The 16629-nt window shown below is 33.9% G+C and overlaps 3 protein-coding genes across 3 annotated transcripts; 1 reads left to right on the top strand and 2 right to left on the bottom strand.

Moving 5' to 3' along the window:
• Window positions 1-1095: 1095 nt before the first annotated feature.
• On the top strand, window positions 1096-7728 carry LOC132624885 (mitochondrial dicarboxylate/tricarboxylate transporter DTC). Its single transcript, XM_060339627.1, has 6 exons — window positions 1096-1310; window positions 2920-3003; window positions 3899-3960; window positions 5101-5462; window positions 7073-7287; window positions 7378-7728. The coding sequence occupies exons 1-6, from the start codon at window positions 1197-1199 to the stop codon at window positions 7432-7434; spliced, it is 894 nt and encodes a 297-aa protein (XP_060195610.1). The 5' UTR covers window positions 1096-1196; the 3' UTR covers window positions 7435-7728.
• Window positions 7729-8312: 584 nt separating this feature from the next.
• LOC132629185 (GDSL esterase/lipase At1g09390-like) lies at window positions 8313-10915 on the bottom strand. Its single transcript, XM_060344908.1, has 5 exons — window positions 10660-10915; window positions 9985-10170; window positions 9588-9745; window positions 9215-9485; window positions 8313-8701 (listed from the first exon to the last, which is right to left on the bottom strand). The coding sequence occupies exons 1-5, from the start codon at window positions 10913-10915 to the stop codon at window positions 8463-8465; spliced, it is 1110 nt and encodes a 369-aa protein (XP_060200891.1). The 3' UTR covers window positions 8313-8462.
• Window positions 10916-11668: 753 nt separating this feature from the next.
• Window positions 11669-15606, bottom strand: LOC132624873 (putative F-box protein At1g49610). Its single transcript, XM_060339618.1, has 4 exons — window positions 15469-15606; window positions 13904-14857; window positions 12944-13117; window positions 11669-12177 (listed from the first exon to the last, which is right to left on the bottom strand). The coding sequence occupies exons 2-4, from the start codon at window positions 14771-14773 to the stop codon at window positions 11878-11880; spliced, it is 1344 nt and encodes a 447-aa protein (XP_060195601.1). The 5' UTR covers window positions 14774-14857; window positions 15469-15606; the 3' UTR covers window positions 11669-11877.
• Window positions 15607-16629: the final 1023 nt, after the last annotated feature.

The following is a 16629-nucleotide window of genomic DNA, read 5'->3' as shown; positions in this document are numbered from 1 at the left end:
TTTAGCAGATTCTTAAGGAATTTTTTATAAAATTACAAAAGGATTCTTTTCATAACCCAATACATTTCGAATGAATACACTATAATATGATAAAAATCAAATATTATGTTCAATTTGATAGAATCTTTGTTCAAGACCACGGAACAGGATAAGGTATCTACCTGATGAATTTTGCCACAATAGTCGTTTTCTACCTCTCGAATAATGCCAAACTTATTTTCATTAAAATTTTAGAACTCTTATTTCTAACTTCAATCTTTGAGAAAGGTGAGTGATCTAAAATCGAGCTATTGAATCAAAATTATACTCCATATATTTTGTATGAGTGAAAAAATAATAATCATATATTGATACCAAAATTTATTTAATTTAGAGTTAAAAGGATGAGAGGAGACTTTTATTCCAAGGTGCCCTCCATTTCATAGTCTTTTATGCCTCTTTTTAATAAGTCACTCCCATTGTGAAAATTTAAAATCTTCAATTCTTAATATTTTTTATTTCATTCTTAATAATTTGCACTTCAAAGGAATTGACACGACATGTTGAAGCTGCCATACATTAGGAATTTTTTGGTATATCACAAATATTTAGCTTATGAGTCAAACATCATCATATAAAATGTGAAAAATAATATGTAGAGAAAAAAATAATCTCTAATACCTACATACAACTTGAATATATTTTTCTTTTATATAAAAGTCTCATATGCACATTAGCAATGTCCTGGAAGGGCACTCCTTGGAAGGGCTGCATCATAAGAGTATAACGTAGACAGTCTACCTAATACAAGCATGAGTGGATGCTTTAACGATTTCAGCTCGTGACCTATATTATTGTACTGAGAAAAAGTATTTCTAATTTCTAAAAGTGTAATATTCTCAAAATCAAGGGCCAATAGCACATCCAATAAATAAATGCAGTCTTATTCACACATAAAAATTGATCCAACCACCTCATGAGAAAGGCCACAAAAGAGTTTTCCCTTGTTATTGGCTCAAAAAGAGACATGCCATTAATTAAAAAAGAAAAAAAGAGCTGCTATTTGTTTGTTTATTTATTCCAACTGTATATAAATAGCTGTTTCCCCTTTCCATTTATTTCTCTTTTTTGTTTGTAAAACCCTCAAAGTGCTTCTTCAGTCTCCCATTCTCTCTTTGAAATCTAAAGAGAAAAAAAAAAGAGGCTAAAAAAGAAGAATGGGTGAGAAGCCTAAATCTGGAGGTGTTTGGCCAACTGTTAAGCCATTTGTTAATGGAGGTGCTTCTGGTATGCTTGCCACTTGTGTTATTCAACCCATTGATATGATTAAGGTGATGACTTAGAACACATTTAATCATTTATGGTTATTGTTTTTCTTGTTTGTTTAGTGTTCTTGTTTGTAAAGATCCTGCTTATTTTGATGTTTTTGAGGTTCTTTGTTGGGGTTTTGAGATGTGTTTGGTTACCCCTTATAGCACACACTTGATTTTTTTTTCTTAGGGGTATTGCTTTTCTTGTTTGTTTAGTGTTCTTGATTTGTAAATATAGTGTCTTTTTGATGTTTTTTTATTTTTGTTGGGGGGATTTTGAGATGTGTTTGGATGGTGGGTTGGGTTCAGATCTTGGATCAAGTGATTGTGTTGTTGGGATTGTCTTGATTTTGTTGTTATTAATGTTGATGGTGGTGCTTCTGGTATGCTTGCTACTTGTTTTATTCAACCCATTGATATGATTAAGATAACAATTTATCCTTAAAGATTTGATTTTTATGGATATAAATGTGGTTTTTTAGTGTTCTTGTTTGTAAAGATCCTGCCTTTTTGATGTTTTTGATGTTTTTTTTTTTGGGTTTTGAGATGTGTTTGGTTTAGTGGGTTTTAAATGTAATTTATCCATAAAGATTTGATTATTATGGGTAACACACTTGATTGATCTTTGTGGGTATTTTTTTTCTTGTTTGTAAAGATCCTGCCTTTTTTGATTTTTTGAGGTTTTGAGATGTGTTTGGTTCGTGAGGTTTAAGGTAATTTACCCATAAAGATTTGATTTTTCTTTATGGGTATTGCTTTTCTTGTTTGTTTAGTGTTCTTGTTTGTAAAGATCCTGCGTTTTTTGATGTTTTGGAGGTTTTGAGATGTGTTTGGTAAGTGCCTTGAATTCAGATTTCAATAATAACAACAAAATCAAGATAAAACCTCACTCACTATGCTTTGTTTGTTAGTGATCTTGTTTAGTAAAGATGGTGTCTTTTTGATGTATATTGAGGGTCTTTTTTGGTTTTGAGATGTGTTTTGGTTAGTGGGTCGGGTTTAGATCTTGGATCAAGTGAGTGTCTTTGTTGGGTTTGTCTTGTTTTTGTTGTGTTTATGTTTTGTTAGGATGTATGGTTTTGAACTTTTGGTGTGTATTTGGTGACTTCAGATCTTGGATAAAATGGGGTTTTGTTTAAATGTCTCCCCAGAGGCGGATCTAGGATTTTTATAACATGGGTGCACCACTAAAATAGAGTGAAAAAAAGTATTAAATCGGAATTCCTTTTTCTCTAGGTAAATAACTCAACATTCAACCAAATGCACTGTTTAGCTTTTTTGGAGTTGGTTGCTAGCTGATAATACTAGAGCAATTCTAGGAAATATGTATATAAAATATCTAGTTTGGCGGAAAGACCATGAGTTCACAACAACAACATGCTAATGTGATCCCACAAGTGGGGCACCATAGTAATGCTATAAATCTGCCCTCCAGTATGTCATATTTCTTTTCAATTTAGAGTTGTTTTGTAGTGAATGAACAAGATTTAGCCGTGAAAGACTGAATCTTTGGGGCTTTATTCTTATGCAATATAGTCTAAAGTTTGAATCTTGCAGTTTGTGATGCTATTTTTTTAAAGTTTGATGGGTTCTATTCTGATTTATGGTACTTTTTTTTCTTTGATGGCAGGTGAGGATACAATTGGGTCAGGGATCAGCAGTTGATGTCACCAAGACCATGCTTAAAAATGAAGGCTTTGGTGCCTTTTACAAGGTTTGTTCCCCTTTAGATTTATATCTATGTATGGTTGACTTGGTCATTGATTACCTTATTTTTTTTTTTTTTTACAAAAAAAACCTTGGTCGCTGATTATAATGTTTGCACCTTTTACTTGTTGATCTCTGACTAGAATGAATCTTTATACTACTTCATGTGATCCTGAAAAATTTAGATGTCCAAAAGGAACAATTTTGAAAAAATTCATCCAATGATAGTGCACTTGGATAAAATCAACAAGAAAATTAGATGATACTTTCCTCTAGAAATGAGCTGGTGAAAGTCTTTCTGCATTTAATACAAATGTTTTACGTCCTGCAATGCCCTTATTTTGTGACGTTATGGAGATACTCTGATTCAAACTTTTGATTGGTCAATGCTACAACAACATACCCCGTGTAATCCCACAAGTGGGTTCTGGGGAGGGTGGTGTGTGTGCAGATCTTACCCCTAATTCGGGAGGAAGAGAGGCTGTTTCCAATGATTAGTCAATGCTATAGTTATAATATATCACGGATTAGATAGGTGTGGGTAACATTAATTGAACTCCATAAGGTTAGAGTATTTAGGGAAAATATATTATCCTACCTAAAATCTGGATGATTTTACTTGAAAGACAATTGAGAAAGATCAAATATTGTAAAATTTAGGTACCATAGTTTCAAATGATCAGTTGGACTTTCCCAATGCTTGAATAATCTTGACCCTGAGATGGTCGATATCCTTTCAATTTAAGGCTTATGTTTTATATCAAGGTTGTCTAAAGTAATATCATGTATGTTGGATAAGCTTCACTGAAAGCTGATGGTTGGATGCACTTCCCCTTTAACTTTTATGTTGTATGTTTTTTTTTGTGATTTCATGCTATCAATTATTTTATCATCTTGTGCAGGGTCTGTCAGCTGGGCTTCTTAGGCAGGCAACCTACACAACAGCCCGACTTGGGTCATTCAGGTAATTGTTTGTTCTATATTTTACCTTTTTCCCCTTCAGAATGAGTCGGTCTGTCTAAGGTTTTCAAATGCTATTGATATATGTCAACAACAACGTGCCCTGTGTAATCCCACTCAAGTAGGGTCTGGGGAGGGTAGAGTGTACGCAGATTTTACCCCTACCATGGTAGGTAGAGAGGCTGTTTCTATTGATATATGTCAAGGTTCATAATACTTGGCACAGCCCTTAGGATAGCCTTCTATTGTTCTTTGATGCGTCTTGGCTCATAGTTGTGACACGTCATACCCCCCACAACTATGTCTTGTACATAATATACTAGTGTGCAATAAATTGGAGGTTTCCCGAAAAACATTGCCAGTTTCATTTTTTTTTCTAGGTTTTCAAAGTAATAGTGATACCTAGATGGATGTTTATTGGTTTTACTCTATTGTGCTTTTCTGCTAATTTTATTTGCAAGATGTGTGATGTGGTAGTTGGACCTCCGTTGGGATTCAGGCGTTTGCTAAAATTTTATGTGTATTGAAATATTGAGCTGACACAGCTTCTGGAAATAATTGGCGTGTAAAACAAAAGCAGCAGGTAGAAGGAAAAGTGATGTGATGAATTTTAGAAGAATACAAAGGTTTACTTCACCTACACCATGCATGATTGAAGTGTCGAGTGTAGCTACTAGTGTAAAAACCACATGAAACACTCTGATTGTTAAGAAATATTTTGGTGTTCCATCCTTTATGTAAATCAATGAGAATCCGTTGTCTTTTTTCTTGGGGAGGAAGGTAAGTTGGTAGGCCATCTTTCAGGGATTTTAGGACATTCGAAATTTGTGCAACAGGAAGCTGCATTAAATAAAATGTGCCTATTTTTGTGCCTATTTTTTTCTGTTTTCTGTGCCCTTCAGCAAAGAGTGTAAGACCTTGAAGTTTTGTGATTTAAAGTTAAGCTCAATGTTTTCTTTAGAGCAAAGAGGACCTAGCTATAAACGAGTATATTTTTGGTTATTTTGGGGATGAATTTTTAGTAATCCAACTTAGTGCTGTTATGCCTTTGCTTGATAAGATCCTTTGTACATTCATCCATTAAAAGAAAAAGAATAAAAAAGTAGGACTGACTTTTTTGCCTTCTGGTTTTTTCTTAAAATAGAATTCTGACAAACAAGGCCATTGAGGCGAATGACGGGAAGCCCTTACCTCTATACCAAAAGGCTTTGTGTGGTCTGACAGCTGGAGCAATTGGTGCATCTGTTGGCAGTCCAGCAGATTTGGCCCTCATCCGTATGCAAGCTGATGCTACCGTGCCTTTAGCACAGAGACGTAATTACAAAAATGCATTCCATGCACTCGGCCGTATTGTGGCTGATGAAGGAGTTCTAGCCCTCTGGAAAGGTGCTGGCCCCACAGTTGTAAGGGCAATGGCATTGAATATGGGAATGCTTGCCTCTTATGATCAGAGTGTGGAGTTCTGTAGGGACAACCTTGGCCTGGGCGAGGCAGCTACAGTAGTAGGTAAGATAATTTTTAGTACAAATGTTTCCAAGGACCCTGATTTTATTGCCAGTTTGCAAGCTTACAAAATCTGATTCTTTTATAAAGTGCTTTTTGTCAGTTGAAGAGTTGCCTTTTGTGTTTGGCTAATTATTTTGAAAAACACTTTTGCCACTATTAGAGCATAGTACTTTTTGCTTGACCAATGTTTCAAAAGTGTTTTTTGTCAGAATTACTTTTGGAGAAGAGCAGTTAGTGTTTGGTTAATCATTTTGAAAAACCCTTTTTGTCAGAATTACTTTTGGAGAAGCGCAGTTAGTGTTTGGTTAATCATTTTGAAAACGGAAAAGGGCCAAAATTACCCTTGAACTTTGAAAAATAGTTTATCCATGCCCTTCGTTATACTTTAGGGCCAATTATACCCCTACCGTTATACTTTGGGCCAAATATACCCTTCAGTATAACCGCGTGCCACGTGTCGAAATCTCAGTGGCCAACTTATTTCCCCTCTTTTATTTTTCATCCGGATGCCTAGTCCTTCAGATCCGACCCAAATAACATATCATTACCCAAATAAACCCAAACCTAACCCGTATAACATATCTATAACGCTGCTCTCTCTGAAAAAACGTAGACCACCTCTTCTACAGTAAATCACTTACCTCTCTCTACATCAAACCTAACTTCATTTATGTCAAGATTTCTGTTGTCATGACTAAACTTCGTCCATTGTCTGCTACTGTTGTTATCTTGTATTTTCAGTTTTCTAAGGTTTGTTGCGGATTCTCTGTTTTGTTAGTTGTTTTTTTTTTGTGTTTAATATGTTTGGCATATGCTTTTTAATGTGGTCCCGAAATGGGTGGATATGGTTAAATAAGGTTTGCTTTTGACCATATCCACCCATTTCGGGACCACATTTAAAAGCATATGCCAAACATAACACACAAAAAAACTAACAAAATAGAGAATCCGCAACAAACCTTAGAAAACTGAAAATACAAGAAGATAACAACAGTAGCAGACAATGGACGAAGTTTAGTCATGACAACAGAAATCTTGACATAAACGAAGTTAGGTTTGATGTAGAGAGAGGTAAGGCAGTGATTACTGTAGAAGAGGTGGTCTGCGTTTTTTTAGAGAGAGAGAGAGTTAGGTTTGTGTTTATTTGGGTAATGATATGTTATTTGGGTTGGATCTGAAGGACTAGGCATCCGGATGAAAAATAAAAGAGGGGAAATAAGTTGGCCACTGAGATTTCGACACGTGGCACGCCGTTATACTAAAGGGTATATTTGGCCCAAAGTATAACGGTAAGGGTATAATTGGCCCTAAAGTATAACGAAGGGCATGGATAAACTATTTTTCAAAGTTCAAGGGTAATTTTGGCCCTTTTCCGTTTTGAAAAACCCTTTTGCCAATATTAGAGCAATACTTTGTGCTTGGCCAATGGTTCAAAAGTGCTTTTGGGCAAAACTACTTTTGAAAAACAGTTTCTGCTCAGGAGCACCTAATTTTTTTCTCTAAAAGCTTGGCTAAACACACTCTAAAATGAGGTCAATGTTTTATATCTCCTATGAGCTCAATGTTTCTCGTTCTCATAACTAAAACCTCTCCCTTTTCCTAAAACACAGGGGCCAGCACTGTTTCTGGATTCTTTGCTGCTGCTTGCAGTTTACCATTTGATTATGTCAAGACTCAGATTCAGAAAATGCAGCCAGATGCTGAAGGAAAATTTCCCTACACTGGTTCTCTCGATTGTGCCATGAAGACTTTGAAGGCTGGAGGACCCTTCAAATTTTACACTGGATTTCCAGTATATTGCGTTAGGATTGCCCCTCATGTTATGGTATGTTTCCCTCTGGTTCTCCTAACTTTTGTTATCTCGGTTTTGTGTCAGCTTTTAATGTATGTTTGCTTCTTTCTTTTGCCTATACAGATGACATGGATTTTTCTTAACCAAATTCAGAAGGCGGAGAAGAAAATCGGATTGTGATCCTCTCAAGTTGAGCTCTATTAGAAATAACATCTTTGTCTTGTTGTATTAGTACTGTTTTTGCTCTTTCTTTATTTCATGCATTCAAAGTGAAAAGGCTGCTTTAAAGATTTTTGTGGTGATACATTGACTCGCGGAAATTTAGGTTAGGCATTTCGTACTTTTTGATATTCCGACCAATTTAGTTTTGGGAGGACTCTGCTTTATCCACATTGATGGCAAGATTCTTTTAGCTGAATAATCAGTGTACTTCAAAAACTTTCCTGAAGTAGGTTTTATGGAGGTTTACACCAATTCTGGCGTGTCATTGTGAGCTTTATATTGTTACCTATTTTTTGCCATTCTTAATGCTCAAGTTTCATTTGTTAGTATCTATCCTGGTATGAGCTATTGAGTATTTGAGTAAGAGCCCGTTTGGATTGGCTTATAAGTTAGGTCAAACCAGCTTATAAGTTATTTTTTAACTTATTTGAGTGTTTGGTAAAATAGAAAACCATCTAAATTAAGTTAAAAAGTACTTAAAATAAGTCAAAATTAGGAAGTTGCATTTGATTTGACCAATAACTTTACCATTTTATTTCCTACGCTAATTTCAATATTACCTTTACTTCTAAAATTTTTTTAGGCACTTTCATCCGAACACGCATCCAAATGTTATGCTCCATTTGGATACAGTATTAGTTTTTCATGCACCTATCTTTGTCTCTTATCATTTGTTCAGACTGCTTAAAATTTGTATCCCTTGTCTATGCATTTTATGTACAGAATCATGCTTATGAATCTGATTTTTGATTTTGTGAGGAATAGTCTGCATTGTAGCACATAATTCTATGGCATAATTGGATTAAATACAAAACAATATATGTTTTGTTTACCGGTTCACAGTGTTTTATTTTTCTGATCTCCTATGAAAAGAGTCGTATAACTGAAAGAACATCTGTCATGGACCATAAAATCTTCACCCTAGATTTTTAACCAGAACAAAACTGTACTATCTCATTGATTAACAAGGTGTCTTTAGTACCATATCAAGGTGCGATGTTGCAAAAATTATTGAACTTAAGTGGAGGTGTAGAGTAGTGTGTTGAAAGTATTTTGGAGGCAACAAATCCATTAGCTGCTTCTGTATAGTGAGCGCCATCCCAGCTAATGTACTTGGATCTATCCTCACAGATTGTGTAATTTCCTTGCCCACATTTGTTGTTTGATTCAAAGTTGAATGGTTGCCCTCCATATCCACAACACGCCATCAATGGATTCACAAACCCTGCCAAAAAAGAGAACCAATACACAGTAAGAAGTCCGTAAACATTTATCCGCATTAGGTGTTTATATCAAACCACACAATCAGTTTGGTTCTACACACTGACGGTGTGGAAAGTATCTACATGTTCATGTTATAAGGTAATTACAAGTAAGTTTGTGTTTGGTTGATCAATTTAAAAAATATTTTTGCCAATATTAGAGTAATAATTTGTGCTTAGCCAATGTTTCAAAAGTATTTTTAGGCTCGTCCAAATTCCTCAACTTTCTAAAATAAGAACTTCTGATTTCTTAGAAGCTTGGCCGAACAAGCAATACATCTCTTTGATACACAATAGATAAAATAGCAACCAACATATTATAATATGTTAAAATATACTGATCATGTAATATTGTCAGTGTATATAACTTAAAATCCTCAGTATAAATATAGTTCTTTTAAAAATTTCTAACATGTATATTAGTTCATTATATACTAGTATATGTTTTTTTTATGAGGAAAGAAACAAAGACTTACCATAACCAGAAGCGTTGGCAATGAGATCATATTTGATTGAGAAGATATCAACATACACAATGGTGATATTCTTCAATTCATCTCTTAATTTTTCACAAAGGAGTTGTAGTTTGTCATTGAATAATTTTGCACCTTCATTTAGAGAAACTAAGCATCCATGCTCATCATAATCATTCTCATATTTCTTATAAGTTGCAAGTGATTTAGGCAAGCACCCTAATGGCCCTGTATTGTGTACCCAAAAATACTTTCCACCTTGTTCATAAATTGCCTGCAAATTCAATATAAAATTCAACAAATCCAAAAAATAAAATAATAATAATAATAGTAAAGGAAAAGGGCAAAAAGCAAAAATAAAAAATTCACTAACTACCTTTATAGCATTTTCAATTTCAGAAATGATATCAGGAATTTTGAGGCTAGCTTCTTCATATGAGAAACCACCAAATATTCCATCCAAATCATTTTGTCCAATATCAATTGTGTAAAGTGCATTCCTTAAATCTTCATCTCCTAGCAAATTTCCATCACCTAAGAAGACATAAATAGTTGAATGGTGCAATTATTGTCTTTAGTAATATGAGCAATCTTTAAAGCCAGTTAATGTATGGTCCAAAACTAGATGGATTCAAACTCATAACGTGCATCTAACACATCATGAACTATGCTCTCTAGAACAAAGCTTTAAGGGGTGATAGAATTATTGTCTTGCATCTATATTCCATTTTTCTCTGACACCCAATCATATTGCTTTAGTTTGATATATATACCTTTGTCAAATAACTCAAGAGAAAGAGATTGAAACCGATGGAATTGGGCAATTTGGATTGGCAAATTGAAAGAAACTAATCTTGGAAGAGTTTTAGAACCAGCAATAGCAAAATTAACACCATTTTTGAAGTTTGTGCCTATTGACTCCATAAATGGAGTTAAATACTCATTTCCCACACTTTCACCTGCAAAGAAAATAATGAAAATCAAATAAATAAATCAATAAACAAAAAATGATCACAAGGCCAGAAAAAAAAAAAAGGATAAACAGAAAATAAAACACTATTGGATACTATTTCATTCTTAACCAGCGATTTCGGGTTTGAGTCCTTAGTATGTAATTGCCTTTGGTAAGAAAGGCTTTACTCCAAAAAATGAGACTTCTCAACACGAATTCAAAAGCGGGTAACAACCATTAGGTGAAAAATAAAAAATTCACAATTTCTTACAGGTAAAAATATTTGAAAAATGATAATAAAAGAGAGACTAATTTAATTATAAAAGAGAGACTAATTTAATTATCTAATGATATCACATATGGTTGTGAAACAATAGATACTCTTCTATTCTTAATCGACAATCTCGAATTCGAGTCCTAAGTATATGATTATCTTTGAAAGCGCTTTATTAAAGCAAATATCAAACATCGGGTGTGTATAATTAAACCAACTTACATAGAAAATCAATAATTAATCTGCCATCACACATTCGACCAGCTAAATCATGATTAAAGGTGCGTGCTTTTGGAAGTTGTCCGATCATGCCATGTATTATAACATAGCCACCAGTATCAGAATTTGAATCTCCAAAATTTATAATTACTAAATTTTTATTGCACAGTGAATCAACAGATGAAGGGAAAAAAAGACCAAGTAAAATGGAAATTGCAAAAGAGAGAAGACAAAATATTCTTTCCTTCAAATCCATCATCAAACATCCTTTTTAGAAAACAAACCCTGATCAAATTTGAGTAAAATTGAGGCTAAAAATAGATTAAGTGATAATTTATCGCTAAAATAGTTGTAAAATTAACTATGCGAAGATTGATTTCTCTTGATATTGAATAAAAAAAAAAAAACTATTTTGATCCCTTTCACAAAATAAAAAGAAGAATTTTATGAACATAAACAGTGTAAGGTTAGTTGATATTAGACAAACAAAATAAGAAATTTTATGTATACGTAATTAAGGATGGTCTGAATTCTATAACAGATAACATAGAAACCAACAAGAGTAACTGCTATTTATTGGTGACGATTTTAATGAATTGTTAAACTGAAACAAAACTGAAGATAATGGCAATTTTAGAAAACCTTACAACTTTCATGTCATTTATTATGAAACTAAACATAAATAAAGAATCAAGTAACTGAAAAGAAAAAGTAACTGCAAGGAAAATATTCTGAAATATTGGAGTTTAGATATCAAGAAAGCCTAAAGATCTTTTTGTTTTATGCTTTAGAAAACGGGAATACTTGTCATATCTACTAAAACTATTTACATACAATCCCACGACAAACATCGCTTCAAGGAAAGCATTCCGCACGTGTTTAAAGACTTCAATTTTGTGTTCTTAATTCATGTTTTCAAGCCTTAATTAATCTTTAGTGTTCTTCTTCACATATATTTTTATAACAATCAGATGATTCAAGGACTTGACAACAAGCCTAAGGGGATATACACTTAAATTTTAACCTGAGGCAACACATTATATAATCTCAAGGAGACAAGAAACATCTCAAAAGTATTTCTAGAAAGAAAGATATTTACCTACACATAATGCAATTGTTCATCTTACAAAAGCATGTTTGACAGAAATAAAACACAATCCTTGCAGCTTCTTAACAGCCGATGAATGTAGTTCCATCGGAGTACAAAGCGACTTAATGTTGTCAGTTGAGAAGCGTAACGACTGCCTGGGAAGAAGCCCTAGGCAGGCTTAGTAATCTCTGAGCTACTTTCAGCAAGGACTCTGGTGAATTTGCATCTATCCCCCTTTTAGCTATGATTACGAGATTCTCCAGTACCCTCCCGTTCTTCAAAATGAACTCTAGAAATGGAAATACAGAGTGTTGTGCCACAAATTGGGTAATCTTGACTGTCTTCAAATTATGCAACAAACATTTGATGTGCTTCGCTTGTGATGCTAAGTAGTTTGCACCATTAAAATCTGCTAACTCTGTGCCTCTTGGCTAGAAAAAACATTACCAAGATAAAATTAACTTACATTTAGATACAAGTAGAATCTGATAATACAAGAGCTCTCCAGAATTCAGTAAGAGGATCAGATCAATGGATAATTAATTTCATTTTATGTTAATGAAAGCATGGATTACTTCTCTGAAAAGAAAAGGAAAATGGTTATGTTTTGGGGTAAATGGAAATTCAACTCAAGAAAATGTAGTGAGTGTGATGCTTAGTTTATCAGCGGAATCTAATGTTCCATAAGCTATGCTTTTTCTTCACAAAGATACCATAGGAAATAGTAAAATAAATGTAGTGAGTGTGATGTTTAGTTTATCATTTGAAATTTGTGCTGTTCTCTTCGCCATTTATAACATAGTGATAGCAAGAGCCTAGTTCAAAGCAGGTGTTTGATAAATAAACTGGAATCATCCCAAGTACATGAAAACTCTTAGTTAGTGTAAGAATGCATGGAAGGATTTGTTTATGTATATGGGAGGAAAGGGAAATATAGAATTAAACTATGTACATGTAATTGACTAGGTATATGTTGGAATAGTAACCTTTTTATAATAATACCTATAAATACTTATGTACTTATAGTTATTTTGCTAAGTCAAGTTGAGAGAATAACAAGCATTATTCTTCCCTCCACTCGTTTTCCAGGGAATTAGACTGACTGAGAGTGCTCTTCTCCTGAATTTCCAATAAACACTCTGGGCAGAATATGTCAGATAAGAAATACGAGAACAAAAAAGTTTAGGAAATGTGTACCTCTTCCCAGAATTCAGATCCCATGTCTATTATTAGCATTTGTAGGCCTGGTGAACCTTTTAGCAGGTTAATTATCCCCAAAAGATCATCTTCCTTCATTTGTATACTTAACGTGACGCATTTGTGAGTTGAAATCTGAGAAGGAATACGTTTCTTCTCCCTTTGTGCTAGAACCTTGTACCATCAAAATCACAGAATCCACAGGAAAAGCATATGTTTCAGTACACACCAGGACAAGCAAGCTCGATCTGAATTTCATGACAAAGAAATTGTATAATGTGCAGTCAAAATATAAAGACACACAGCCAAGCCGTTAATTTTTTTAACCTAGCCGTACACTAGAACATAAGTAAACATGATAAACTTCTGGCTTGCTTCCTTCCGCTATGATCTAAACCAAACAATGTGGTGCTCCCATAGAGAACTACGTGCTATTGGTCTTTGTCATTTTCTTAACACAGGCCATATTAAGTGGAAGCCAATGGTGCACGGAATTCGAAACTCGACGGGTAATGGGTCCGCCCTTCTACTCTTCTCCACTTAAATATGAGGCTTTTGTATGAGGCAGGGTTCGAATTAGTGACTTGCGCCTAACCCATACAATATGTGTTGCACTCTCACCACTAGACGGAAGCCCTGGGAGCTTTGGAATGAATACTGTTCTGTTCCAAAGAAAAATTACTAGGATAACACTATCTCATTCAGTGATTAGATTTTAGAAAGCAACCTAATGCTCAACAATTGGAGGATCCTATGGAAGATCCCTATAATGTGTTCGATTGGATATCAAGTTTCTACCAATATGTTTGATGTATATATAGTCATGCCTAGAAAAGAAAAAAAAAATCAATTCAAGAACTAAAACAATATACGCCTCACAAAGACACACAACAAAAAGACCTTACAAAAAATCCAAAAAGAAAGACTAGATATATATTACTACTTGTTTAGCAAACTAACCTCAATGCACCAAGTGCCCAAAGTCAACCTCTCAGCATGTTTAAGGCTCCTAACTAACTCCATCAGGTTGTCTTGCTGCCGTTTTAAGTTCTTCTTTCCACTAATCAAACAAATATGTGGACCAAAATCGACGTTGGCATGAACGACGGATGACACATTCATCAAAATACACTTCCTATAAAGAGATCCTAACACGTGCAGAGACTGAACATTGGGGGCTGAAATTCTCATGACGGGACCATGTTCATACACAAATGATTCACACTCACATACAATCAGCACTCTTAAAGAAGGAGAATCAAAATTCAGATCATCATATCCGCAGCACGAATCCAACTCAAGGAATTCCAGTTTTGGAGCACCCACCATAATCTTATGAATTGTGTGATCCCACAACACTGAGAACCGAAGGGTTAACTTTGTCAACAAGTTCCAGCTTATCTGCATACCAGGTATAAGCCTGCAGCTCCACATGCTCAACGTCTTGAGCGACGAATTGCAATACACACACTTAGGTGGCAACCATTCGCAACAGTCTGAATCAAAATCTAGAAAGAGCTCTTCCACATTGTTCTTTGCAGCATACAAAATCCATCCATCATAATCTTTACAAGAACTAGCATTCAAAAAGAGACGAATTCTAAGTCTTCTGATCTTACAAGTGCCACGAGAAAGCAAGGTCCGATTCACAAAGTCCACAAAACCGTGATTAGGAAAGGAATCTCTCCGATCAAAATTAAGCTCCTGGATAATAGTCCACAGGTGCGGCCAGCGTTTGGAGAGAACGGCCGTTTTGACAACATCTCTCGCGGTCAGGAACGAGAGGATGTGAAGCAGTACCGATTCAGGCAGCGCACTAAGTCGATCCATACGGGAAAGGAGTGAACTTTGAGCACAAGCTCACTAATTTATTATTGGCAAAATCCTCTTCGCTCCATGTAGTTATCTTGAGTGCTTCAGGAATATGGTCAAAAGGTGAGTATATTCCACTGAAGGATTAGATTTTCCAGAAATGATAAAAGGAAAAAGTTTTAATCTTTTATCAACAAAGTAAATGGTGATTGCAGCTGACTAATAAGAGATGAGTCACATCATGCTCAGCTAAAATCAAACAAATTTCAAGCTATGATCACAATCTTAATACCCCAAAACTCATTGTATCAACTACAGTAAAAATAAGCAACAATCAAGATCTGCAACCCCAAAAGTTCTAATCTTTAATTCTTTACCAAACAATCAAAAAAGAAAATAAGATGGTGATTACAGCAGACTACTAAGAGATCACTCCCATCATATTTAGCTAACATCAAACAAATTTCAAGCTATGAACACAATTTAATACACCAAAAGAGTTCAATTATATCAACTATATAGTACAAATTAGCAACATTCAAGAATCTGCAACCCCAAAAAGACAAGATAAATGGATCAATTGTCAGCAAGCAGACCTTTTTTTCTTATTTCTTGGGATTCTTGAAAAAAAGCATATGAAAATCAAATGAGACATAGCATAGCATAGCATAGCTACTGTAGCTATCAAGAAAAAGCAAAGAAGAATCATTTACCTGATGATGTCTGTAGAGTGAAGTAAACAAGTGAAAACACTCCTTCTGCTTTTTAAAGTAATGGCCACGATACTTTTTCACTTTTTCTCGGAATATTTTTGAACATCAAATTGTTACTCCTCTGTGCCAAAAAAAAACTTTCTCCTTTCTTTTTTATCTATTCTAAACAAATTATTTCCTTTTTATATTTAAAAATAATTTAACTTTATAAAATAATTTACAGTTACATAAATATCTAAAACTTATTTTAGACCATACATTTTAAAAGACTTTTTTTATTTCTTAAATTTTATGCCAAATTAAAAAAGAGCAATCTTTTTAGGACGAAGGGAGTATAATTTTTTAAAATTCAACTTAATTTGAAAAACTTCAAAAAAATTATTTTCACAATTTTCACTTCAAATTACTCACAAAAATTCAAATACAACTTCAATTTATATTTATGTCCAACACACCTCTAATTTTTAAGTACTACTTTCAACTTAAAAACAAATACGTCCTCCGTCTCAATTTATTTGATATTTTTTGCTTTTCGAGAGTCAAACGAATTGTTCTCGAAATTTTTTCATATGTCTTTTAAAGATTTTAAATTATTAATTATGGAGACTTATAATTCTTTTTACACAATTTCCAAATATGTAAATTTTATTTCAATATATAAGTTATAAATAAGGTAAATAGTAGCTAACTTGGACTCTGCAATCTACAATTATTATTCCACCCAAATTATGAGCTTGTTTACCAAAAATACAAAGGATTCCCGTTTCTTGGATTTAACTTTTAACCATTCCTGTGTTATACATATTTTATTTCTTCAACGTCATTGAAGCAATGAACAATATACACACACCATTGAACTAATCCCATGCTATGTTACATGTGAAACTCTTCATATATTTAGGTTTGTTTTAAAAAAAATAAAAATTAGAGATGCAGAAGTAATAAAAGTATCAACAATGATTCTTTATTTTGACAACTAGGCCAAAAAGATTATTTTATCTCACTTTTGAAATTAATTGTCAGAAGTGTAATATGATCAACTCGATAGCTATTAAAATAATGTCAAACTTCTAGGCAAGTGCGAGTCAACTTCATGTATAGTTTTCTTCAAATTGAAAAAGATTAAATTATAATTCCTCAATGCAAAACTTCTTATTTTCT

This window comes from Lycium barbarum, chromosome 2 (assembly GCF_019175385.1).
Source record: "Lycium barbarum isolate Lr01 chromosome 2, ASM1917538v2, whole genome shotgun sequence".
Classification (NCBI taxonomy): domain Eukaryota; kingdom Viridiplantae; phylum Streptophyta; class Magnoliopsida; order Solanales; family Solanaceae; genus Lycium; species Lycium barbarum.
Note: the sequence above shows the minus strand (reverse complement) of the source record. Positions and strands in the feature narration are given on the sequence as shown.

Excerpts from the sequence above, each read along its gene's own strand:
- LOC132624885 (XM_060339627.1), top strand. The coding sequence starts at position 1,197 with ATGGGTGAGAAGCCTAAATCTGGAGGTGTTTGGCCAACTGTTAAGCCA. Across the intron at positions 1,311-2,919 it reads AACCCATTGATATGATTAAG|GTGAGGATACAATTGGGTCA; the intron begins GTGATGACTTAG and ends CTTTGATGGCAG. Across the intron at positions 3,004-3,898 it reads GCTTTGGTGCCTTTTACAAG|GGTCTGTCAGCTGGGCTTCT; the intron begins GTTTGTTCCCCT and ends CATCTTGTGCAG.
- LOC132624873 (XM_060339618.1), bottom strand. The coding sequence starts at position 14,773 with ATGGATCGACTTAGTGCGCTGCCTGAATCGGTACTGCTTCACATCCTC. Across the intron at positions 13,118-13,903 it reads TGGGCACTTGGTGCATTGAG|GTTCTAGCACAAAGGGAGAA; the intron begins GTTAGTTTGCTA and ends TGATGGTACAAG. Across the intron at positions 12,178-12,943 it reads GATCTGAATTCTGGGAAGAG|CCAAGAGGCACAGAGTTAGC; the intron begins GTACACATTTCC and ends TGTTTTTTCTAG.
- LOC132629185 (XM_060344908.1), bottom strand. The coding sequence starts at position 10,915 with ATGATGGATTTGAAGGAAAGAATATTTTGTCTTCTCTCTTTTGCAATT. Across the intron at positions 9,486-9,587 it reads AAATTGAAAATGCTATAAAG|GCAATTTATGAACAAGGTGG; the intron begins GTAGTTAGTGAA and ends TTGAATTTGCAG. Across the intron at positions 8,702-9,214 it reads TGCCAACGCTTCTGGTTATG|GGTTTGTGAATCCATTGATG; the intron begins GTAAGTCTTTGT and ends CTTTTTTGGCAG.